At 35.6% G+C, this 22,526-nt stretch overlaps 1 protein-coding gene across 1 annotated transcript in view; it reads right to left on the reverse strand.

Annotated features, from left to right (window-relative positions):
• LOC145693434 (carboxylesterase 1F-like) overlaps positions 1 to 13,172 on the reverse strand; it is a 45,775-nt gene extending 32,603 nt beyond the window's left edge. The window contains exons 1-2 of the mRNA XM_081769428.1: positions 12,902 to 13,172; positions 5,947 to 6,081 (exon numbers count right to left, since the gene is read on the reverse strand). Coding sequence (XP_081625554.1) covers positions 5,947 to 6,081; positions 12,902 to 13,087 — 321 coding nt within the window. The 5' untranslated portion in view covers positions 13,088 to 13,172. The remainder of the gene's footprint in view (positions 1 to 5,946; positions 6,082 to 12,901) is intronic.
• Between the last annotated feature and the right edge of the window lie 9,354 nt (positions 13,173 to 22,526).

The raw sequence follows: 22,526 nt of genomic DNA on the forward strand, positions 1-22,526 counted from the left end.
AAGTTTAGTACTAAAAATGCTCAAAATAAAGACTTGACTTAAAATTCATCAATCTCTAACGTATTTGCTCTTACTCAGGATTAATAGGACATATGTCTTGTAGTAGCTGGTGTTTCTGCAAAACGGGAACGAAATCTCATTTAAATGTCCATAGTTCCTTCTGATTAGGTAGAATTTTAACACGTTGAAAAGATCAATATAATTTCGGTGTCATTTTCTTAGAATACGAAATAAGAAATTCGGCAAAGTGTAAGGAATATTATAAAACCATTATTAATGCTAAACGCTTGAAGTATTTTCTATATTTTTCTCATGTTTTAAATGTTTTATGTAGGGTAACTTCGACAAATAACGCCGGTCGGGTAATAATGCCATTTAAATCTTTCCACAGTGCTAGTATAAACACATTGTTCGCTAGGTGACCGCTTATGAGTGTGTGATAAACTGTGATGCCTGTTGTCTTTGTAGACACAAAGACTAAAGGTCATCCAGGCGTCAGTAAAGAGAAACTGGTGAACAAATGTTAACGTGACAGCCGCGGAGCAGAGGAAATAGCTCGCAAATTTTTAGTGAGTCAAACGAGGTAGAAGAATTGTTTGGGTAAAAGTGAGATTTTACTATTACTAAAGTATGCGTTGATAGGGCCGTACTTGCAAATATTACGATATAGATGAAATATGCAGGACCGCTATTCTTGGTATAGAAATAATGGCCTAAACAAAGTTATTCTGAAAATAACGCCACTATCGCATCTGGAAATAACGCCACTCTATCTAATCGCTAATCGAAACTAATACTAGTGTTAAAAGTTTGTTTTTCTTTGTCGTAGTTGTAAAGCCGGAAAGGTCTAGTTTTATGCTTTCATGGCAAGACACTCGAATATCGTGTGCAGAAAGGCGGAGAATTTGAGCTATGGTAAACTCATGTGTTTCAACAGAACTATGTGAACGAATTGTATACGCTATTGGGAAATACCTTGATGCTATGAACCTTTTGTGACAATCCTGAACTTATTTACAATGCAGATTAAATGCAGGACTATAACTAACTTACAACAGTAGCCCAAAAAGTTTGTCACAGAAAGGGAGCAAGCGAGTACTTAATGCCACACATGGCGAAAAAGGTGAAACTGTGAGTGTTATTGCGTGCACTAATGTATCAGGTTCAAATTAGTTCCCTCCGATTGTGTTATACAAGGGAAAGTATTAAAAAATAGTTTGGTGATGATTTTCCTCCAGGTAACACGTATGCAATGACACCTAAAGGCTATGTTACAAAGGGATAATTCCGACCATTTCTGGAACATTTCAACAGACATCGGATCCCTGGCCGAGCACTGCTTATTGTAGATTGCCATCGCAGTTATCTTGATATTACCATTTTAAATGCTGCTGAGACCATGTATATTAAATTGCTGTGCTTGCCTGTACATTGCACCCATGAATTTCAACCGCTCGACAAGAGCTTCTTCAAATTGTTAAAATTGTACTGCTCTGAAGCAGTTGACAGTTATCGACGAACGCATCCCAGAATAACACTCGGGAAGCTACAGTTTCCGAAACTGTTTTCACAGGCACGTTTCCATTTTGCAACACCTCAGACCACAATTTCAGGCTTCAGCGCTACAGGGCATCATTTTAACAAAACCTCCACCTCCAACAGCAGCAACCTCCACCAACACCTCCAGCCTCCATCTCTCCTTCAACACCACCGAGTGCTCTCTCCATCCATGAGCTTCTGCCTACCGCTAAAATAACTAGGAGCAAATCACATCCCAGGGGAATTTCTCTTACTGCCAGAGGAGTATTGGTAGCACTAGACCTATTCACAAGAGTTGGCCCTTTCACTTCTTCCGGCACGAAGAAACAAACATCCTCTGGAAAGACGAAGGATGGAAATATGCTCCGTGGGAACTGTCGAGGATATTACTATGATCTCAGGGGTCTTAAAACGTGGATTCAAAGTATTGAATGCAAGATTTGGTTTCATGAATTATGTGATTCTGACAGCATTGGTAAATGTGGCTTCTGAACATTTTGTGACGCTGGTTGCGCATTGTTGTCTGGCTCCGACGAGTAGTGCTCTATATGACTGCAGCTGTTATGTTAAGAGGTTAGCAATCATCACAAGAGTTACCGGTTAACGACATGTACGATGACTATGAGTTTTGTGTACCAGAAAAGCAGGTAGCACATTGCCAAGAACATTGTTGTGTTCAAAATGTATTTCATTACGATTCCAACACCTTTCCGTTGCTGTAAAGCAAGTGGCGTTATTTGCCGACACGTCTGGTAACAACGCCATCTCATACTCACTCCAATTCTCAGTGCATTGTGGTCGACATTTTATGTGTAGGATCTTTGTTTTCTCACTGCATTATAGCGCAGGGTTCACTCCATCTTAAATGTAATTTGCAGAGTTCTAGATATAAAAAAACACTTTAACACCAGAACAATGTGTTGAATTGGTGGCGTTATTTGCCGAAGTTACCCTATATTGTATTAAACTCTATTACCTATTTCTCTCAATTCCAAAATCTGTGGCACCAAGACATATTGCAAATAAATTAATATAGTTTGTTGTATATATATATATAGTAGATAGGGGGAAATTGGATCTGTCGAAAAATAACCTTTGTGATTGGATATTAAAAAAATATTCTTAGCGTCGACGTGAGGCGCATTGTAGCACCATCTCTCTGAAGAAATGGGTATTGGCGCCAGAATACTTACAAACAAGGTTTCCTTTTAGGACGTGTGGTTTTTGAGTAGCAAAAAATAGCAAATGTAAGTTTTCATTGTTGCAAAATAAGCTTTTTCTAACGGTGTTAGAATTATATTTGGTTTTCAATGCTATTGTTTCATTGACTGATGTATGCATCATTAGGTTGTACAGCGGGAGACACTTCTAAATGGTACAGCTATATGGAGATTTACGGCTAAGGTGTACCATTTTGAAGTGTCCCCCGCTGTACAACAAGTTGCGCATAAACATGATGTGTAAAAAGAGAAGAAGAAGAAAAGTGCAGTTTGGGGTAAATCAGATCACTGAATTTATAATTTGCATTATATGTTTGTAGGAAGATTGGGGAAGAATTGAATCTACCATTCTCTACACATATAATTTTATTTAAAAAAAAACTCTCTTATATGATGTTGATATGATCATAGGGGACACTGTGACTCAGTGGTAGAGCGTTCACCTGTTGTTCCAGAAATCCCTGGTTCGATCCCAGGACAAGTGAGTTCGTGGTGGACTAGATCGTCGTGGGTTCTCTCGGAATTCTTCAGTTTGCTCTCACTTTATCATTTCACGAACTCTTTCGTTAACGTTCATGTGGAATTTCATCCGTCTTCTTGACCACTTAACTTGCATAATTGTGAGATGTTAAACAAAATGTTTCATTTCTTTTTTTAAAAAAATATGCTGTAATACATTTGATATATTTATACATGTATGCATTTTTGAAACTTTGTTTTAGTCGTTTCAGATGCCTCGAAACTATGTTCGTAAAACTGCTCATGGCCCTAATGCTTCCTGCTCAGTAGTTGCTGTGGAAGAAACTGTTGCTGCTGTTTGAGTAGGACAATATTCTATAAGGAAGGCCGGAGAAGTATTTGGTTTTCCATTTACATCTCTTCAAAAAAGAACTGCAGCTCCGTACGATTCACCTTTGGGTGATGTTGGACGTAAACCAGTGCTACCACCAGACATTGAAGCAGCTTTGGCAGTGCATTTGATTTACATGACAAAAACAGGTTTCAGCTTAACACCGAATAGTGTACGTAAGTATGTCTACAAATATGTGCCTGACCGAGGCGCTTCGTATAATTTCAAGGAGGAAACCGAAACGGCTGTTGTTTATTGGTTTTAAGGATTTATGAAACGGCATCCGGAAATATCCATCAGGAGAGCTGAAGGACTTTCCTGAGCAAGAATGAATAGGGTTAAAGGAGAAAATGTCTCTGAGTTCTGCGCACAGTTGAAAAACCTCATTCTTGAGTGTAAATGAGATATAAACCGGAGTGTATATACAATCAAGACGAAACGGGTTTCACGTTAAACAATAAGCCACTCAAGATTGTTGCTGCTAATGGGTCTCGTGATGCGTCGTTGACAAATGTGGAACGTGGAGAGAACATGACTGTACTCACTTGTGTGTCAGCAACAGGAGTTTACATTCCACCGTTTGTTATTTTCAAGGGCAAGAGACTGAAATTTGAACATGCCCGGGACCCGAAGTAAGTATGATGGAATCAGGATGGGTAAACGAGGGGACTCTCATGAAATGGTGGAACATTTCCACAAACAACGAAGTCCTGGTACAGTTATTTTAGTTATGGATGGACATTGTTCACACATATCCCTGTCTGTAGTAGACATGTGTGAAAAGTATTATGTAGAAAAATGAAATGAAATCTATAAGTTTTACGTCCCACAGTTATGCCGGTTAGGCTAAAGGAGACGGTGATAATGAGATGAGTGAAATGGTGTAATGAAGAAAGTGGGAGGAAACAGGAGAACCCCGAGAAAACCGATGTGCACGGTGTTTGTCCACCACAAAGTCCACACGGCAAGTATTATGTAGAAGTGTTGTTGTTGCCACCTCAAACAATACATGTTATGCAGCTGCTTGATGTTTGTGTTTATAAGCCATTAAAGGCATATTTCAACTACCAGACAACATCTTGACTTCATCAAAATCGTGGAAGGACAATATCAAAGTTAAGGTTAGCTGCGTATTCAAACAGGCGTGGGATTTGGTAGCTACTGTTGGTAATGGTGTAAAAGGATTTAAGGTTACAGGTATATATCCATCCAGTCCATCAGCTATATCAGAACACATGATGAGATCCGACTGTACAAGAAAAATGTAAATGGCTGAGTGGAAGAAAAGGTTATGCCTTAACTCCGCCATTTTAATAAGAAATAAATAAATAAAATAAATAAACACAAATTTGTAAATCACCTTCGTTAACATTAGAGTCTCACTCCTCTGAAACCAATTCAGCCATTCCTTCTACGAACACCATACATTCAAATAGAAGAATTAAGGCTTCTCCGGTTAAAAACACACCAACTGAGCAAAAACGAAGACACCCTACATCTTCTCTGTATCTGACATCAAATTCACATATTTATGCTTTAAACGACAGAATGAAAGAAAAGAGACAGAGTTACCGAAGAGAAAATCGTTGCATCGTCAAATACGACAGCAGGTAATGAAGTATGGTATGGAGTTGTGGATTTTGCTGTATATCCTATTATCACGAAAAAAAAAAAAGCCACAAGGTGGAAAACTAGATACAGTTTGGACTTGTAAGGCATGGTTCTACTAATGTTGTGTTAATGCTTTTGGTTAAAAAAGTTTATTTGCTGCATTTGCATATCACAATCATTGCGATCCGATTTTCCCAACACTGGTCCCATTTACCCCACAACGATGGGGCAAATCGGGTAGAAATATTTATCTGAAATTTTGGGGGTAAGAACTGTAAGTTTTAAAAACTTTTCATTATAGTCTATTAGATGAAGATTCACTTAGTATACATGTACTTTTCGTTTAAATGGAAGCATACTAAACTTCCAATTTGACGTTTTCTGGAAAGGTGATCCTATTTCCTCCTACCTACCCTATATACATGTATATAGAATATATATAGTCACTTCAAAAAATCGAAAATGTTTTACAAACTATTAACAATTAATTTATTCTTAAAATTTATATTTAATTTTCGCACAAATTCATTAGTTTAATGTAGAGCAAAGTAAGGTTTGACACAGTATGTCTTAATCAAGTTCACTGATTGTTGAAGTATAGATTTTAAAACTATATCATTGCCTGAATACTTATAATTTGCTTGAAGTGTTCTCATAAGTATTACGTATAGTATTAAAAGTTGAAAAATTATTATAAAGCTTTGAATTAAAATGATTTACTATTACCTCACGTGTGTATATATCTAATGTTAAACAATCCTCAATATCTCCCTCTGTATCTGTAATGCCGCTTTGTGGACATTTTCTTCCTTCTTGCGATACTTCTAGTTCTCCTTCCCAGGGATCAATATCTACTGGCGGCTGTAAAATATGACAAAAAACACATTCTACATTTACAGATGATTTCTAAAACATTAGCAGGTGAATAGACCAAAAATAAAGTGTTTAAAAATAACAGGAAGAACGTTACTCTATTACTATGATTTAAGCAATAATTGCCAAAGATCATTAAAATAATATTGCAAATACTACTTTATTTTCATTCTTCAATTTGTTCATCAGCTTATGGTTTTCAATATTTAGACATGTATTTAAAGTTTATTTAAATTGCAGATTCTACAGTTTTGTTTTTCTTTAAAAATATAATAAAGGTTGATTCACTCTTAGAGACAATGTAGGTCTAATTTTATTACTTCAATAATTTCTTAATCAGTTATTCAATACAACATCAATAACCGTCCAATATAGTGGTTGGTAAATTCCATTTTATTTTGTTTCAGTTAGGTCAGATAAAAGTTTGAGAGGACAGCTATATGATTGACTATACCAATGATGGGCAAACTACGCCCAGTGGGTCAGATGCTTCTTCTCTCGAAGTTCTATAAGCTGGCATAAAGCTTCCGATTTGATAAGCGAAGGTACTGACTGCCATTGTTTCTAATAAGTTATATTAGCTCGCCTATTTGAAACATACTATTGCAAATGTTCGATGTGATTTCCTTTCTTCAAACGACATATATATATGCGGTAGTCTAGTTAGACTCACATGTAATCTACCATATCCCTACTAACAGTCGTAAATGCAGTTGTTGTGTTATCCTGAAGCTCAACAAAATTTCTTGGTACTGGAGAAATGTATACTGTGTCTTTTACATGCCCAATGGAAAAATCTAGAACCTTCAGATCGGGAGAACTAGAGGCCAAGGAAAAAATATAAATCATCTTCAATATACTGCCCAATCCAACGGCGTGGTAGTACTTCATTCAAGTAGCGATGAATTCCAACATGCAAATCGGGCATTGCACTATTGAATCGGAATATTAAGTTATTGGAATCTCATTTATTTGTGAAAGCAATTACAGCTGTAGCATTTCGACGAATGACGTGTCCCACAGTGTTCAAGGTTAAGACAAACGAATGGTACAGCTTTGATTTAAATACTGTGGCAAATACATTTACTTTTAAAGAATCTTGTTTATGTTATACTCTAGTTTGATTGTTCAATAGCCCAGATAAGACCATTATGACAATTAACTTTAGACCTTCCACTCAAATTGAATGTCATATAGTTACTAAATAGAATAGTTCAAGAAAAACAATCGTCCTTCGTAGCGTCCTGCATAAAATTACAAAATTCACAGAATTTGACAAGGTCATTCAGTTATAAAATTTTTGATAACCATCTGCGGAACGGCTTCAGTTGCAACAGAACACGCAAAATCTTTCAAACAGTTGGTTAGTTCCCGACTGGCGTGTCATGTTGACTTCTGTAAGATAAGTACGGAACTCATTCTAACTTACGCACCTGATTCATCAGAAATGCTTGTTCGTATTGTGCTTTCTACTCTACACAATCAACTAGTGTCCTTAAACTTTCAATGGGATCTCAGATTTTTTCCGATGATGTACTTGATAAATATCTACGGAATGCATACTGTATTGTATCAATTCAAAAACATTTCTCATTTCCAAAACACAGAATGCTTTCTGTTGCATAGACACTACTTTGAAAAGAAAACTTGAGCTGCAATATGAAGCCTTAATCTAATTTAGGAATGTTTATTTTTTATTTATTTTATTGACAAATGTATTGAAGGTGAGAGGACCAGTAATGCTTACGTATATTACCAATTTGATTATCAGTTTACACATAATAAAGGATTTCCGTCCATAATTAGTGTTAATATGCTTTGCATACACATTAATTCACATATGCACATCTATATATATATATATATATATATATATATATATATATATATATATAGTATATTAGGTAGTCCTTAAAATCTAACTCTTAAAATTTACCTGGGACACCCTGTTATTTCGATCTATTATTTAGAAAAAGACTTACATAAAATTTTCAGATTTTTAAAAAATGTTTTAGGGGTCGCTACCATGTTTTGAAATTTCAACATAATCGAGTTTTCTTTCTTAATGAAATTTCTATTAAAATTATTGACACTGGTAAACACTAAAATGACATTGATTACCAATCAAATTACTAAATTAGGACAGTGCATTGCCCCCTACTTTCATCTCAACCAATCAGCAGTCACTCATGGATCGTACAGGTCGTATGCCTACGGAGTTGGAGTGCAAAGGAATGTCGTAAACATTAAAACAGTACTTATTAACTAATACTTCGTTAATTAAATAAGCCCAGGGCGCATAAACGTAAGTACGTACCGGTGCAAAATACATGTGGACACGTTCAGTTTTGTAATACTTTACAGCTTGCAATAATTCGAACGTAACCTTTAATTTTGTGTTTCAGTTTACTTTTACTCAGTAATTCTGCTTAAATTAAAGCCATACAAGAACACTGAGGCAGTGAGGCATAGACCAATGAAGATGTATACGCAGTATTGTGCTCCTTATGACACAAGGAAAATTTTCCTTCAAAAGTTTAACGTTGGCATTCTTGTTTTAAACAATGGCAAATTTTCAGTATTGTCAACAAAGGTTAATAACATAAACCTACCACTCTACAAAAAAATAATTATTAACGTTGGGAATGATTGGATAGTCCCACTAGCGTTCATGTTGAGACAGACAGAAGTATTTCATGTCCGGCCCGCTTCGAAGTGCTATACAGGCCCGACCTGAGAGCTCAGTTCCTTATTAGCTACTGTAGTTTGAAGAGTGTTCGTGCATTTTTTTTAGAAAAATATTCTCTTCTATGTTATTCTTAAAGACAATACATTAAATTGTTTGCAAAAACATATTATTCCAGTTCACAGTAACTTGTTAAAGTCGACTTTATCTCATTTACTTTAGCCTAGTTTAGTACACTGAAGTTTATCAAAAACTAGTTTAAGTTATTAGCCGAAGAGAGTTGTAAGCCTTAGGACAAAAGTACATTGACTATTTTGTTAAGTATGTGAGTTTGGAACTATTTCTCGCTCTTTGGTGATTGCACTTTGAGATATTTAAGAATGGCAAGTAGTAGTAAGACCATTGCAATTAGAGCATCTACAAATATTTGGATTGTTAGTCAAATCTCCATCACTGAATCATGCAAAGTTACCATCTAAAAAAGTAGTTCTTAGTGGTTTCTTCGATTACACAAAAGGAATTAAATTTAAGGGACTCAGCTCATTGTGCTGCTAGTGATGTGATTCAGATTTGGACTAACATTCCTGCAAGTTTAAAATAACATCTGGTTAATAAAATTGAAAATCTGTTCGAGGAGTAGCAAATACTGGAAAAGAACAAAGAAAACAAAAAACAAGCGCTTAGAAAGTTTGAAGAAGAAAGAACATTATTAGAAAATGGCTCTGGGAGATCTTTTTGATATTGTCCACCCTAATGCCCTCAACATGATTAAACAGAAGATAAAGATTTTCTGATCGCTCAGAGACGAAAAGGATAATCAGGTAAAATGGGAAATATTCCATCCCATACATGGAAAGAACGTCCAATCAACTAGCAAGATTACTGAAGAAATTCAACATCAAGACGGTACACTGCCCGCCACAGAAGATAAACAGTTTACTACAAACCTCAAAAAGATCCATTGGGATTAAAGACAACGGGTATCTATAGGATCACATGTGAATGTAACGCCACTTACATAGGTGAAACGGGAAGGAATATTGAAGACAGAATGAAAGAACAACTGGAAAGTCTGCAATAGCCGAACACTGCATACAATACAATCATACGGCGATGTGGGAACAAACTGAATTTCTAAAGAAAAGCAAACAGTTCTGGGACATGAAAATACATGAAACTCTATTCATTCGTACACACAGCCCTCCATCAACAGAGACGAAGGTTATCATATACCTGATACCTGGCTTCAGCTTCTCATACGAAAAACCATCAGCCAATCAGAGAACGGTTTCCACCGGCAACATTAGAGCACGCTATTGGCCAATAATAACAACCAATAGAAACACAACAATTCCCTAATACTACAATATAAATTGTACAACCATCACACTCCAACCCATAGCTCTGAAGATATTACCGCTGTATGGTAACGAAAGCTCAGCACAGCAACATTCTCTCTGGCAGCAATCCCGACAACATTGGATTCATAGTTCACGGCAGCAAAACTTCAAGATCAAAATGGAAAATGTTGATATGAAATTTGTAAAGATAGAAGCAAATTCAAGAGGGAGGAAAGCACGTTTGTTAAAAATGAAAAAGAATGAAAAAGAAAATAAATGATTACTTTTTAAACGAAAATTAATTCCTTTAGATGCATGTGAACAAAGCAGTTAAACTGAAAGTGAAAGTAGTTCAATACATGAAGAAGTGGTTTCATCTTGTGATCCTGCCAAAATAAATGAGGTAGAAAGAATATTTTAGACAGTAACGTAGCTGCAAGCCTTGAAGCGTTAAATGACAGAAAATCAGCTGTTGTTTTGACTAATACACTAAAAAGTGAGGGATGGGCCCTTCCGAGTATAATGTGAAGAAATCTTCTATTCGCCATCTTAGAATCAGAGGCAGAGAAAAGAAAGCTCAAGACTTAAAGAGTGAATTTACAGCTAATGTGCGTTTGACCGTTCACTGTAATTAACTGGAAAACTCTAAGAAGATATTTCAGGTATTGAAATGGTTGATAGATTAGCAATTGTTGTTTCAGGAAACGTCATTGAGCAGTTACTAGCTGTTAGAAAACTTCAATTAAAAACAGGGGAAGTAATAGCGTGTGCTATTAATGAAACCTTGGAATCCTGGAGAGTTACAGACCAAGTGAAATTTATATGTTTTGATACTACATCAGCATATACTGGGTTACGTAGTGGAGCATGAATCCTTCTAGAGCAAAAGATTAAAAAAGAATTACTTTATTTGGCTTTCCGACATCATATCCTGGAAATTATGCTTGGGGAAGTTGTTAGTAAGTCGATTGGAGCTTCATTAGGGACTGTCATTTTGCTGCTTAAGCGATTTAAGGGTTTGCTAAAAAAAATTTAACTTCTCTTGTAACTAAATTTTAATGAATTATTATGAGTTTTTTAATGAAAACTTTACAAGGTGGTAGCGAACTTTAAACATTAGTCTAAAAATCTAAAATATTACAGTAACTCTCGTTTATATGACAAATCAAAATGGCAAGATGCCCCAAAGACTGGGACAACATTTTTTTGTAGTTATTTAAGAACCACCCTAATATATATAAATAAAACTGTATTTTATTTACCTTCCTCTTTTACCGCTGTCGTAAGGTAGAGCAGGAGGCATTTATTATCGCTTCTTTTTCAGTGATTTTTTTCTAAAAGTTAATATATTTTGCAGAAATATTACCAGAAATTAAACTTTCAAAAGTGTTATTTTCTTGCAACTGTAGCACAAATGCATTGTTGTAATACTTTTCGACATATATCATTTTAAAGCCGTATACATCTTTATATTGAGTTGGAAACCAGTTAATATGGTCGTATTGGCGTATATTTCATAATGTCCCATTCTGTCATTTCCCTCGTACAAAATTTTAGTGTATTTTATTTATTAGTTCGAAGAAGTTCCGAGATAAACGATCGAGCCTATATATACTTGGAAAGGGGAATTGTGGAACTTTAGGAGTAATAAAACTAAGGAAACTATCTTAGTGTGCTGATAATTTAACTATACATTGATTTCTTAAACTTTTGTGTATACTCTGAAATTGACCTATTGAGTACCAGTGACATCCATGGGGATGTTTTAAAATACACCGTTTCCATGGGGATGTTTCAAAATACCAGTGACATCCAGAGGATGTCATGAAAACTTATTCTTTATTAAGAGTTGTATTAATCCTGAAGATGATGATTTCTTTAGTTAATGCAAGACACGATTTAGTTCTATTATTTCTCCTTAGGTGGCGGCATCACTGACAAAAAAGCAACGATAAACAACAAAATATTGTCTCCGTAGATGACACGCCTAAGAAGCATACAATTATGACACATATGTCTTTGTTTTGACGATAAATAATTAGCAAGTTTAAGATCGTTTTCCGAGATAGGAAAAACGAAAGAAAAAAACTGTATTTGAGTCAAAGTGATACCAACCTGAAACAGAATAAAATTCCTTCAGAACATCAAAATTTCCCTTTTCTTTTCCAAATGTTCCACAATGCAAACATTTCTTTTATCAGTAATATGAATGCCTTCCTCGCGTATGCACAATAACTATGCCCTATATAATGATCTAGACAGTCTTTCAACAGTTAATGAAAACCTGGTTGTAATATGTAAATAGTAAAATGACACCTGGAACGTCAGATGTTAATGGAAAAAAGTTGGGTATTTAAAAAGTTATCCATCAAGTAACAGACATCCATTAAATATATAACCTAATAAACTATCTGCTTCAATTATCACTTCTCTATTATTATTTTATTAATTGAAACAAAAAAGAGTAAGGGATAAGAATGAAAATCCTTCGTAAAATCAAAAATATCCATGTATCTGTAGTAAAATAAACAATGTGTAGACAGAACTAAAAATGCAAATTTGTGTTTAACGATTGAGCATTGCGAATATCCTAGTTATCGCTGCTTTCATGAAGTAAATGCTTGAAAAAATTGATTAAGTTTGTATTCAAGTAATTAAAAATTTTCGTAATTATAATAGTATATAAGTATAATTAATAATATTTACAAGTTTTCAATAATGCGCTTTATTTGAGGTATATGCTAGAATTCTTCACTCTTTCAGAAGCATGCCATGTACGTACCAGAAACCTTCTGTCCCCGCTTGGTGGCTTAGCATAAGGAATGGCCAAAAAGGATTGTACAGTTCTGTTCCCTCTTGTTACAAGGTTTGTTCCTCTCAACGTCCCTAAGCCTGGAAGATCCACCACCGGTGCATCTTGGGCATATACAACCAGAGCAATAGCTAAAACTATCCACTGCTGAATCATCTTTACGAACAAACTGTTACCTTGCTTTCGTTGTAAAAGCAAATCGTTCCTCTTATATAAAGTTTTTAAATGTAACCAATCTATGACATAATTCAATCATGAAAAATCAAGTTCGTATCGTAAGATAACAGAAATGATTATACTTTTGCCAGACACTCCTCTTAGTAACGTATGTATCAATACAATCAAGTCAATACAGGTGATTAAACTTTATCAGCGATTACATTTAGAAACCCATTTGCGTGTATATTTTGTAGGTCAATCTTGATAAAATTCAATATCTTCAAGTTCAAGATAAAACTAATAAATATATTATCTTCTCTTGTTTTTACGAAAGCTTATCTTATGATATACTTTTAACACAGGGAATTGTATAACATTTATTCTTCTTCTTCCTAATTACATTTTATTTTGATTTAAGTCATTGCTAAAGAAAAAAATCTTTAGGGTGTATAGTTATCAGTCTAAATCTAAAGTAACATAATTAGCTTTTCTAAACTATTTCATACCATAAAATAACTTGTATAAATGCTAGCAAGTGTGTCACTTGTGTTCGTAGTTTCGGTTCGATTTCTGCTGGGAGAGCACTAACATTTGGACGCATTGTGGTGGTTCAGAATCCACATTAAACTATAGGTGCATGCCTCTTATAGCCTCAGTGATGAAAAGAGACTTTAACATTTAGAATTTCTCTTGCTTATCCCATAGTAAATAATCACATGTGTTAAGATATAAACTTCGTGGTAAGGATTTGGTGTGATCTCCGTGTCCAATTCATCATTCTGGAGAATTCTTATGGAGTTTCAAAATGTGGTGTAGCATCGAGTTACATAAACAAATGTTCGCGTAACTCTCCTCACGTAAAAATTCATAGCCATAAAACGTTTATATTTATTTTATAAAAGGTTCAAATTTTATGGACGCTTGTGTTATAAGATGAAAGCGTACAACCAGAAAAGCACCAAATTTCGTTTGCATCTATTTTGTATATTTCTGTCTTTACAAAATCCTCATCTACTCAATTGTGACTTTATTTCTATTAATGAATCATTTATGCACAACACAGCTCATTACTTTTTAGAAAAAGGTATTCTCAAATTTTTATACACTCTTTGTTGCATGATATTATTCTTTATCAACGTTTTATATCCTTACTATTTCTCTATAAACAATTCCTGGTAATGGATCTCCATAGTTCATTACTTAACCCTTCTGGAGAACAAAAAGTTATGGTGGGCGTAGCCATTTTTTTCTGTCGGTTTTGGTATCTGAAAGATTTCAATCAAACATCTCTTTCCGTGTTTTCAGTTTTTCTTTATATTGTGGAATTATGACACAATTTCCCAGGATGTTGTCTTGAGCACTGATGATCACCAATTATAATTACAAGCTTTTATTTGCTTTAGATTTTCAGATGAGTACCTGTATCAATCTGGTCCTGTTCCGTACTGACATTGCAGACCCAAATCCAAATCCTTCCACAGAACGGATTAGTATACACTACTACAATCATTGTAATGCTCGATGACAATCATATTACTAAAAGTATGTCTTTTCGAGAAACTATGATCAACTCGTCCTATATAGAGGCAAGATGCTTGTACCTCAATCTTAGATCAACAATTAAAGTCCTGAATTGCATAACATCCCAAGTCCACCGGAGTACTTTTGTGATTTTAGAAGAAATACAAGAACACTATACTTGGCATGCTATTCTGTTTAGCTGAAATTATTTTGGTATTTTTAAAGGTTTTGATTTGGACGTATTATACAAGTGAATACCACTTAAAACATAGATGCTAACATAAAAAAACGTAAAATACGAAGAAGTAGATTGCACTTGGGATGTTATGCAACTCAGGTCCTCAATTGTTACAAATACTTATTCTGTGGTACACTCCGCATAAAAAAAATTGCGACACCTAACGCCCTGCAGTTAGGCCACCCAATATACACCTTCTTATCCCATAATCGTGCCGGGTAAAGAGAACCCCTCTCTATTCTCCTTTCTATTCACCTATACTAAAGTTAGCTAACAACATGAGCGCAATTCTTATTTCAAACTACACATGTATTAGTTTCGATAAAATGAAATAACAAAACCGAGACGAAACAAGATTCATAGGTTGATGTAGGGAGAAACTGAAACACACACAATGAAAAATTGAAACCAATGGATGTCTATTACACAGAGATTCATAAATGAGGCAGAGAGAGAGAGAGAGAAAAGGAGAGAAGAAGAAAAAGAAAAGGGAGAACAAATAAAACTGTTGAATTCAAACGTAGTAAGAAAAGAACCTAACATTATAAAGTTCCGGTTCCAGAAATCCAACAGTAATATAGAAATAACGTTTGTTTTTACATATTTGTTCAGAACTATTCGAATATATAGAGGATGCTTTAAACATTCATTATGTCACTTTCATAGTGGATAGCATACTCAATTTCAAGTAGAACTGTATATCTCCGAGACACATCTGGGATAATGTCAAAAGTGTAACACATATACCTTGCTTCCGCGTGGTTCGATTTCAAATTCGGCAGTGTTCATTGGACGTACTGTTCCAAAATACATTCTAATATACCCTGTATATAGCATTGATCATATCCTCCACTTCAGACTACTAATGCAAACTGAACAAAACAGAAAAAAAACTAAATGAAAACAAAGGAAAAGAGAAAGAAAGAGAAAATAGAAGACAGTTTTATTTTACTATTAAATTTCTATCAGAAATACCCTATATTAAAAGCCCAAACTGTATCGTAATGAAAAGTTACACATTTTGAAAGGAAAAGTTTATATTCCTCATAGATGTAGCATGTTTCAAATTTCAAAGCGAAAAAAACATTGAATTATAGGATGGAAACGTATTTTGTGTCGAAATAGTATAAATAAAATGTTTTCAAATAACCAGAGTTACCATTTTCTAGTCTGTTCCGAAGATTTATCTGTTCCGAACATCCAGTATTGATTTAATCTCTTCCGAATATAACGTAATTTGCACAGATACAATGAACACGCAAAAGCTCAAACGGATGATCGTGTCAGTCGGATGATGTCGGTTAGATTATAGACCACCACTGGGTCGAGGATTCTAATCCGTAGTGACCCGGTAATTCGACTGAGACTCGGTAACTCAGGGGATAGAAAAGAGATTTAACTTATTCGCTTGAGTTTAAACAGTATTTCTGTCAGAGATGACTAGGACTGGAGATGTTTTCCCCAGATTATGAAAAACACGACGCCGAAGTTAACAATTAATTAGATTCTCGAGAACAGGTATATCGGGCTCTTGCTCCGTTTTAACTTTGGAACGGAGGAGAGTGAAGTGTGTGTGTGAGAGAGAGAGGGGGGGAGAAGTGAAAGATGCAAAGACAGGGTAGGGAAATGTCAAGGCAGAGAGAGATGGGGATGAATATACATATGAAACATACTTATTACAGTGTATGATATAGAACGCAAACACTGTTTATTTGAATTATCGCCAGTGATACCTTGTAAGTTCTCCATCAGAAGATAAATCTCTACAGTCATTATTTTATGCGAAAAAAACCATACTAGCTGTTTTGGAATCGAACCTAGATTTTCCATTTGGAAGTCTGGCACTTTACCGCTACAACAGCAATTGCTTTAGCCAAACTTTGTTTAACAAATGGTGTAGTGTTTCTTTCTGAGAACGATAACAAGAAAAGGAATATCCTGGTAATTTGGAATATCCTGGTAATTCCCTTGCCCTTTCCCAACCAGCATTCGTAAATCGTTTCTATCAAGATACAGGTATTTGCTTCAACATTCTTATGTATTGCTTGTCTAGTATAATGAGTCTATTCTTCACAATCACTTTGTAAAAATTCAACTTTGGCGTAAACAGGATTTGAACCTGCGTTCGACAGCTCTAATATTCATAAGGCCATTACGTTACCCCTACACTTTCATGCCACCTGAAGTTACAAGCCAAATATTACTTACTTTAGCCCTGATCTTTGAAACGAACCAAAGTACACAACGAAATTGACTTATTCGACGGCCTAGAGAGAAATTAGTGCCCACTAATAAAGGAAAAAGATACAATCCAGGAACAATTACAGAAATAAAACATATTTTCAGTAATTTCGTCGTAAGTCTGGACAGTAAAGCAACCCAGACAGCACAATGCAAGTACAGTATCCGTATAGTACATGTACAATTGCACGGATGCAACATGTGCATCATCTGTATAAATGCACGCCTGTACATGTGTTGCACATATACATCACAAGTCCTATTCAACATCTTCACGTGCACAGGACATGTGCAATGCACACGTACACGTCCTGCACAAGTCATATACACCTACCGCGCAGGTGATTTACAAGTACCATGTATTCGATTTATATGTAGTGCACAGGTGATTTACATGTAGGACAGCGGTGATTTACACGTAGCACACAGGTGATTTACATGTAGGACAGAGATGATTTACACGCAGTACCCAGATTATTTTCATGTAGGACAGAGGTGATTTACACGTAGCACACAGGTGATTTACACGTAGTAAATGTACAATTGCACGGATGCAACATGTGCATCATCTGTATAAATGCACGCTTGTACATGTGATGCACATAAGCGTCACACGTCCTATTCAACATCTTCACGTGCATAGTACATGTGCAGTGTACACGTCCTGCAAAAGTGATTTACACCTTCCGCACAGTTGATTTCAACGTAGCACGTATTCGATTTACATGTAGGACAGAGGTGATTTACACGTAGCACACAGGTGATTTACATGTAGTAAATGTACAATTGCACGGATGCAACATGCACGCCTGTACATGTGATGCACATAAGCGTCACAGGTCCTATTCAACATCTTCACGTGCACAGTACATGTGCAGTGCACCCGTCCTGCACAAGTGATTTCCACCTTCCGCACAGTTGATTTACACGTAGCACGTATTCGATTTACATGTAGGACAGAGGTGATTTACACGTGGTACATGTACAATTGCACGGATGCAACATGTGCATCATCTGTATAAATGCACGCCTGTACATGTGATGCACATAAACGTCACAGGTCCTATTCAACATCTTCACGTGCACAGTACATGTGCAGTGCACCCGTCCTGCACAAGTGATTTACACCTTCCGCACAGTTGATTTACATGTAGCACGTATTCGATTTACATGTAGTACAGAGGATTATTTACACGTAGCACACAGGTGATTTACACGTAGCAAATGTACAATTGCACGGATGCAACATGTGCATCATCTGTCTAAATGCACGCTTGTACATGTGATGCACATAAGCGTCACAGGTCCTATTCAACATCTTCACGTGCACAGTACATGTGCAGTGCACCCGTCCTGCAAAAGTGATTGACACCTTCCGCACAGTTGATTTACACGTAGCACGTATTCGATTTACATGTAGGACAGAAGTGGTTTACACGTGGTACATGTACAATTGCACGGATGCAACATGTGCATCATCTGTATAAATGCACGTCTGTACATGTGATGCACATAAGCATAACAGGTCCTATTCAACATCTTCACGTGCACAGTACATGTGCAGTGCACCCGTCCTGCACAAATGATTTCCACCTTCCACACAGTTGATTTACACGCAGTAGCCAGATTATTTTACATGTAGGACGGAGCTGATTTACACGCAGTAGCCAGGTTTTTTTTTACATGTAGGACAGAGATGATTTACACTCAGTACCCAGATGACTTACATGTAGGACACAGGTGATTTCCTCGTAGTGTAGAGGCGATGTAAAAGCATATTAGAGATGTAACGAAAAAAAATTATATATTTGGTGCCTTACGCAGTTCAAATACAACATTGTAAACGTCTTCTTGAAAAGTAACTTAGAGTTACATGTAACGAAAAAGCAATTATATACTTACCCAAAATTACTGACTCGTGCAGTACTCTACCGCACCGTTAACGTTCCAGGCCAGTAATCTCAAAGTTCTAGATTTCAATCCCCCCCTCAAAAGGCAGCTACAGCATATTCTCGTCACCTGAAGACGAGACAATATGGTACTCTGTCGAAACTTTGTTTATCAGTATATTAACAAACCACTGTCACGAGCATTTAGACAATATTTTTCTTTGTTGCTACACATCTATTATTATAGACTTTTCGTTTTGCTATGCAGCATATTGAGTATCGTACCATTAGGGCCTGGAAGTTGAAGACCTTACCTAAAAACATATTTAAAAAGTCTAAACATATTAAGAAAATGACCTAAAATTTGAAAAAAAAATACTTAAAATGTGATAAAATCAATAATGATACACTTAATGTGTATAATATTTAAATAATCCACAATTCTGGCGATATGTTGCACAGCAAAAAAAAAAAACTTTTAATTTGTATTTTCATCACCCTGTTTCTGCTGTTCATTTTGAACTACTTTGGACTTCAATCCTCGCAAGCATCTACTGTTTGGTCATACATACTATACCTGCTTCAGTCATTCAAGGGTTACTATTGTCAGAGATAAATCAAATTTATTTAGATTACTACAGAAAACTATGTTTAAGAGTTTCTAATTGAGAATGGGCAGCAAAACTGTAGTTGAAAAAAGGTCAAGTACCAAAACCACCTGTTAAGACTTAAAGGGTAATGGGGACCAATAAGCCAAATATGACTTAAAACTAAGCATTTCCTGGCCTAAAATGACCCAAAATGAACATATATTATGGTGTTCCTTACCTTCGGGCACTTGGGAAAAGCTGTCTTTAACTTCCGAGCCCTATATATGATACTGAAAATATTAAGAAAGAAAAAACTCATACTTGCCTGAATAATTAGGTTCTGAACTTATAAACAGTTGTAGTTTGCATATATTTTTTCTTTCTTTTAATACAGTGCTTTGTTTGTCAACATAGCTTTTACATAGTATGATTTTATCAAAAGCCATCATGGAGCTATTTCAGATTTAAAATATATGCATGATAAAGCAAAGTGGCGTCAACTCAATCACAAGTTAAATTAGATTTTAAAAACATCGAAGTGCAAAAATGTTTATAACCGTAACTTGGTGCAACTCCGCTGTAATTTTATGGAAATAGTAGGTATTACAACATTGATAACAACTGATTATATATATATATCTATACATTTATTTCTTATTAAATATAAAAAGTAATCTACAAGATGGTTGTAGTTTTTTTCTTTTAATTTACTTTCTCCGATAATTCCTTGGCCTCAGTCCTCTGCATCCTGTAAAGAGAAGTTTTAAAAGTAATACAGTAAGTGCAGACACTAAATCAATCTATTTAAACTAAATCACAGTAATATTCTTAGCATAGTTTGAGATTAAGAATTTAAATATGCTGCATCCAAATTATACATGCCATACCATTTTCTCCAGAAACAAAGCTAAAGACTATCATTTAACCTCAATAAATCACCACCATCAGCATCTCTGAAATAAGATTTCTTAGCGTATTGAATTAATTCCAGTAAGAGTAGCCTATTTAAATTAGCAATTTGAAAACGAGGCTGACTTTTTATCGACAGGTGGCAATCCTGTGCAAACGTGTGTTGAAAACACGGGTAGAATATCTCATGAGTAAATGATACTAAATGCACTGACCTTGAATGACATTGACAAGTGTGGGTTTAAGTACACGTAAAACTGAGTTATTACAACAGGAGTAAATGTATGAGCACGCTTGTTCACCCCGTGCTCATTCGTACGGACAGTGAAGGATGAGAATAAACTGAAGACTGGATGCAGTAAGAACTATGAGAAGTGAATTTGGTAGAGAAATTGAGGTGAATGTTCACGGATGATCGAAACACTACACTTCGAATGCCTTCTGAAAAGTTCAAAATGAAGACGAAAGCTGTGAGGCAACGCATAACGAAAAAATCTAGCACAAATGGAAGTTTTATGTTACCTATGCTAGCGGAAGTGGGTTGAAAGTAAGAAACAATATTCTGAGAAGCAAACAAGCTGAAAAAGGATTTATTTTTGTGGCATGAACAACCAATAAAAAACGTTGCCTTTTCCATATTATCAATTGTATATAACTGGCTGATCTCTACCACGTTATGCAAGATAGGCAGAAGTATATACAGTAGTGCACTCTGTATTCCTCTCTGCGAGCGGCCGAGGATGGTTTAGAGTACGAAATGCAAATAAGTTACGTATCTGCCCTTGAAATTATATTCATTTTCATAAAAATTAAACGTTATAGGCGTTCAGATCCGACGGACTTCCTGTCAGTGCGCCCGTGACTTATATGACTCACAGTGAAACAAGTTTATACATCTTAATGCTATCAAGTACAATGGCATTATTAATAAATTTATTTAGATATTCACATTTCAAGTCATGTTACTAGATACTGAGACACTGGAAGACTAAGTACTGCTTAAAATTTAACCCAAAATATGCAAAAACACCGTGGCAAATTTGTGTTAGAAAAAAACATCCTATATCCTAGATAAGCTATCGGCAAAATCCATATTCTCTGTCTGGGTGCCTGCAAATCGCATAGTGTAGTGTTGTGTCGATCATGAACGATTCGATCATTATGAACGAATCATGGCGTGAATCAAATGAATTATGATTCTCTTCACAAATGAACCGATTCTTCTAATGAATCATTTGTACTTTTCATGAATTGCTTGCCGTGATCGAAATGAATTGAGAATCACAAACTGCCTACTTGTGTGAGAGAGTTGGTAGGGTTGCTCTGGAAATGCGCTTGCAATCCACGGGGAGTGAAAAAACAATGAAAACCACACGCGTGCTTTTTTTCTGCTTTCGTAGATTCGTGCGTTTTTTCTTCCTCTGTGGCAGGCTTGCTTCCTACGAAGAAAGGAAGCCGCGTTATTAGAAACAGATTACTTTCAGAATAAACTTTCTTGTTGCTTGCTTCTTGTCGTGAAGTACTGACAGTGTTGCTCAATTAGGTACAATACGGTTTCGTAGTTAATATCAACATACTCTTGATGAGCATTTATCCATTTTATTGAGATACTATATGTGCATTGGATAAAATTATTTTCCTCACTTTGAAGTACACTAGCCAAAAAGGTCACTTCTAATGTTTCATAATTAACTCAAAGTACTATATTATTTTCAATGTAAATACACAGAAAAAGTGCACTGTAAATTATTTGTACTGTACATAATTGATTTTAAAAATGTATATATATGTGTGTGTGTATAGAAAGACGAACAAAGATCTTTCTGGGAAGATAATGTATTGCATCTTTCAGTAGAAACACTTGTCCACATGGAACAAAGTTTAGTGGTACCTACTTTTCGCTTTACTTCTATTGAAACAGACATGAAGATACAAATGGTTTTCTGAGCTTCCATGTGGACAAAGAGATGTGGGAGACCCGGGATCGATTCCCGGCGTTAGCTCATGTGGTTCGGATTCCATGTTAATCAGTAGGTCCACGCCTCATA

Source organism: Thermobia domestica, chromosome 8 (genome assembly GCF_964235325.1).
Source record: "Thermobia domestica chromosome 8, izTheDome1.hap1.1, whole genome shotgun sequence".
Taxonomy (NCBI): Eukaryota; Metazoa; Arthropoda; class Insecta; order Zygentoma; family Lepismatidae; genus Thermobia; species Thermobia domestica.